This window comes from Carlito syrichta, unplaced genomic scaffold (assembly GCF_000164805.1).
Source record: "Carlito syrichta isolate Samal-C Ts95f unplaced genomic scaffold, Tarsius_syrichta-2.0.1 Scaffold126787, whole genome shotgun sequence".
NCBI lineage: Eukaryota > Metazoa > Chordata > Mammalia > Primates > Tarsiidae > Carlito > Carlito syrichta.
The window spans coordinates 89,955-94,394 of record NW_007070883.1 but is presented as its reverse complement, the minus strand read 5'-3'; the positions used below and the strand labels follow the sequence as shown (position 1 = coordinate 94,394).

The following is a 4,440-nucleotide window of genomic DNA, read 5'->3' as shown; positions in this document are numbered from 1 at the left end:
ACGCTGAGGCGGAAGGATGGCCGGAGCCCAGCAGGTCGAGGCTGCGGTGGCCGGGAGTGGCCACTGCACTCCAGTCTGGGTGACAGAGTGAGACTCCAACTAAAAAATAAAATAAAATAAAAATAATTATATAGCAGGCAATCACACTGAGGTGGCTCTAGTGCCCTGAGTTTGTAGGTAAAAATACCAAAATCGAACTCAATTTATTTTTTTGTAAATTACTACCTGAGAGGGAAACGAAATTCTGGATTAACAAACCACGAGCTTTCAGTTAACTTCTGATTACGTAACCAGAAAAATTTCACCTGGACAGTCCAAATAAAGCGACTACAGAAATGTCACCAGGCAGGGCGCAGTGGCTCACGCCTATAATCCCAGCGCTTTGGGAGGCCGAGGTGAGAGGACTGCCGGAGCCTACGGGTTCGAGACTAGCCTGGGCGGCTTGACGAGACCGCATCTTTACAATAAATCCAAAAACTTCCCAGGTGTGGTGGCTCTTGCCTGTGGTTCCAGCTATTTGGAAAGCCGAGGCGGAACGAGCGCCTGAGCCCAGCGGGTCGAGGTTACGGTGGCCATGAGCATGCCACTGCACTCCAGCCTGGGCGACAGAGAGAGCCTCCAACTCAAAAAAAAGAAAAGACATGTCACCAACCAGTTACCGAATTTGGATCGCTTTGGCCTGCACTTCATAAAAGCCTTGACTTCAAACCCTTCCCACGGACCCCGAACCACAAGCCCTGGCCGGGTGCTGCAATTCACACACGGCTTCTGCGCGAATCGTCTTCAGCGTGTTCGGGACGACGCCCTTTAATTTTTAACGGGAGAAAAGAGGAAGCAGGGACTCACCGACCACGGCTCCACCCTTGCACAGCCCCGCACCGAGACGGGATACTCCCTCGACGACCCTCCCGTCGTCCCCGCACGCTCTGGGGGAGACGCGGCGCGGCGGGCGCAGAGCCGCCCAGAGGGCGCTGGGCCAGGCCCAGTCGCTGAGGGGACCGGACACATCCCCGGCATCCTGGCCCAGCCCCCCTCTGCGGCCGGAAGGGACCGAGGGCCGCGACGTCCGGCGGGGACGTGGGCCCGGACTCCAGAGCTGACCCGGGAGGCAGCGTTCCATCTACGGCTGGTTCCCACCAGCCCCTCCCCTCCTTCTGACACCCGGCCTTGTACACTCACCATTTCTCGACTTCCGGGGTGTCCCGGCGTCCTCCCCACGGATACCCCGGTTTCTGCACAGGTCATAGGGTGACAGAGGCTGTGGCAGAGCCACCTGAGCCTTCCACAGCCGAGAACACAGAGCAGCAGAGACCCACGCGCGTAGCGGCGGCAGCTGGAGACACAGGCCCCGCTAGATCCGGAAGCCGCCTCTTCCTCTTCCGCCGGTCGCTTGACTTGCAGCCCGCACGTCGGCGCTTTTGATTGGGTAAGGCTTCAGAGCCCCGCCCCTCGTTCCCTGAGTGACAGGAGATGAGATCGGACTGGACCTGAAAGAGAGGAGAAAGACTACTCTTGTCTGCCGCCTTACCTTGTTACATCTAAGGTTATGTTCATTTAAGAATGATATATGCGTTATTCACAAATGACAATAATAAAATTAGCTAGCTGTCACTGCATAACGAACTACCCCAAAAGTTACTAACGCATGATCGAGCTGGTTAGAAATTTAGGCTGACCTCAGGAAATGTGGGCTATTCTGGGGTCAGCTGGGCTCCCGGAGCTGTGTGGTCAACTGGTTGTTGACGGGTGGCTCTGCTTTTGAGGCGAGCTGGCTGTCAGCTAGGACAGTTTGTTCCTCCTCCCCATGTTGTGTATGTGTGTGCATATTTTTTTTTCTTTTTTGAGTGCTGTGGAGGAAAATGAAGCCGATTAGGCCAGCAACAATTGGATACGCTGGGTAAACTATTTTGAGGAAGAAAATCTCAGAACGATATTACAAAAATTGCAGAAAGCAACTAGCCAGCTAAAAAACATTTCCTGTTTGCTCTGCAGTCCACAAAGAAAGTAGTTAACAGCAGGTTCCTGATTCCTGACAAACAAACTATTACTGTTTAAAAATGTTTAAAGGCTGGGGCCCAGTGGCTCACGCCTATAATCCCAGCACTTTGGGAGGCCAAGGTGAGAGGATTGCCTGAGCCTATGGTTTCGAGACCAGCCTGAGCAACTCAACCAGACCTCATCTCTACAATAAATCAAAAAATTAGCCGGACATGGTGGCATGTGCCTGTAGTTCCAGCTACTTGGAAGGCTGAGGCAGAAAGATCGCCTGAGCCCAGCAGGTCGAGGCTACGGTGGCCGGGAGCAGGTCACTGCCCTCCAGCCTGGGTGGACAGAGTGAGACTCCTACTGAAAAAAAAAAAAGTTTGAAAGACAAAACCCTTCAATCAACCAGCTGCTTTACAAACCTCCAACTGACTCAAGAGCCGTTTACAATCAAGATCAAACATCAACTAATCAGAACTGCCTGTTTGCATGGCAGGAACCCAAATGCCTGAGGAGACTCCTGAAACTCACCCTTACAGAAAGAGCAGGACAAACTCCACTAGGAAGAACCTCAGACCACTACCTCTTTACAGGCAGCAATCACTCTCACTGCCCCTTGTGCCATTCACAATGTATCTTTCCTTTAATAAGTCTACTTTTCTTAATTTATAACTGTCTTCGTGAATACTTTCACCTCCATGAGTCGGGCCACCCATGGCAAGAGGGAGTCTCACTCTGTTACTCACACTGGAGTGCAGTGGCACACTCATGGCTACTGCCTCCTCAATCTGCTGGGCTCAGGTGATCCTTACATCTCAGCCTTCCAAGTAGCTGGCACTACAGGTGTGTGCCCCCATGCCTGGCTAATTTTTAAAATTTTTATTTTCTTTAATTTATAAGATCTCACCAAGTTGCCCAGGCTGGTCTCAAATCCCTGGACTTGGGCAATCCTCTCATCTCACTCCCAAAGTGCCAGGATTACACTCTCCATGGCATTTTATCCTTCACTAGGCTAACATGGGCATGTTTTTATGGCGATGGCAGGGTTCTGAAAGAAAAAGCAGAAGCATTTAGGAACTTTTAACCTAAGCCCAAAACTGGCACATGCTCATATTCCCACCTTTCTATTGGCCAGAGAAAACAAGGCCAGCCAGATCCAAGGTCTGAGAAACAGCTTCTGCCTTTCTGTGGGAACAGCTGTAAAAGCATATTGTCACTGGCATAGATACAGAAAGAGACACAAACAGATCCATCACCATGGCAACAGTTCCTGTGCAACAGTTCCCTTCATGATGATGTCGAACAGACCACCACCCAGTCACCTTAATGACCTACCCACACCAAAGGAAAGCCTTAAAAAGCATTCAACTTTGCTGGGCAAGGTGACTCGAGCCTATAATCCCAGCACTTTGGGAGATTGAGGCGAAAGGATTGCCTGAGACCAGAGGTTCAAGACCAGCCTGCGCAACTTGGCGAGACTCATCTCTACAGTAAACTTTTTTAAAAAATAAGGTGGGTGTGGTGGCGCACGCCTGTAGTTCCAGCTACTTGGAAGGCTGAAGCAGAAGGATTGCCTGAACCCAGCAGGTCAATGCTGGGGTGACCGTGAGCATGCACTCCAGCCTGAGTGATGGAGTGAGACTCAGACTCAAAAAAAAAAAAAGAACAAAATTATCCACTTAATCATTAATGTGCATGTGAATCATCTGGAAATATTAACTATCCAGATTTTGCTAACATGGGCCTTGGTTTTGCCTGAGAAGTTGCATTTCTAGCAAATTACCTATTCGTACAGCACATGGCAAGACAAAGTCTATTTTATCTAAAGTAAATAATATTTGATGAATAAAATTAAAATGGACCTAGCCGTGTGCAGTGGCTTATGCCTGTAATCTCAGCACTTTGGGAGGCAGAAGTGGCAGGATTGCCTGAACCCAGAGGTTTGAGACCAGCCTGGGCAATTTAGCGAGACCTCATCTCTACAGCAAATCAAAAAAATTACCCAGGCATGATGGTGCGTGCCTGTAGTTCCAGCTACTTGGAAGGCTGAGGCAGAAGGATCGCCTGAGCCCAGTAGTTCGAGGCAGTGGTGATCATGAGTGTGCCACTGCGCTCCAGTCTGGGTGACAGAATGAGACTCCAACTCAAAAAAAGAATTCAAATGGTCCTAAAATGAGAGAGCAAATCAAGTCACCTGGTCAATATGCTATCACACCTGGTTAACAATAACATACACTAACCAAAAATTTCATAATACTTGTAATAACCCAAATTAGCAAAATCTCTATTGTGGTTTCCATAGACATTCACCCTCAGAGTAAAAAAAAAATTATCTGGGCTTGGTGGCTCAGCCTGTAATCCCGCGCCCTGGGAGGCTGCGGTGAGTGGATTGCCTGAGCAGGTTGAAGACCCGCCTGGGCAACTTGGCGAGATCTCATCTCTACAATAAATCAAAAA

The 4,440-nt window shown here is 49.7% G+C and overlaps 1 protein-coding gene across 1 annotated transcript in view; it reads right to left on the bottom strand.

Annotated features, from left to right (window-relative positions):
• Window positions 1-1,256, bottom strand: part of LOC103250214 (zinc finger protein 724-like) — a 12,016-nt gene extending 10,760 nt beyond the window's left edge. The window contains exon 1 of the mRNA XM_008048807.2: window positions 1,180-1,256. Within this exon, the coding sequence (XP_008046998.1) occupies window positions 1,180-1,245 (66 nt within the window). The 5' untranslated portion in view covers window positions 1,246-1,256. The remainder of the gene's footprint in view (window positions 1-1,179) is intronic.
• Window positions 1,257-4,440: the final 3,184 nt, after the last annotated feature.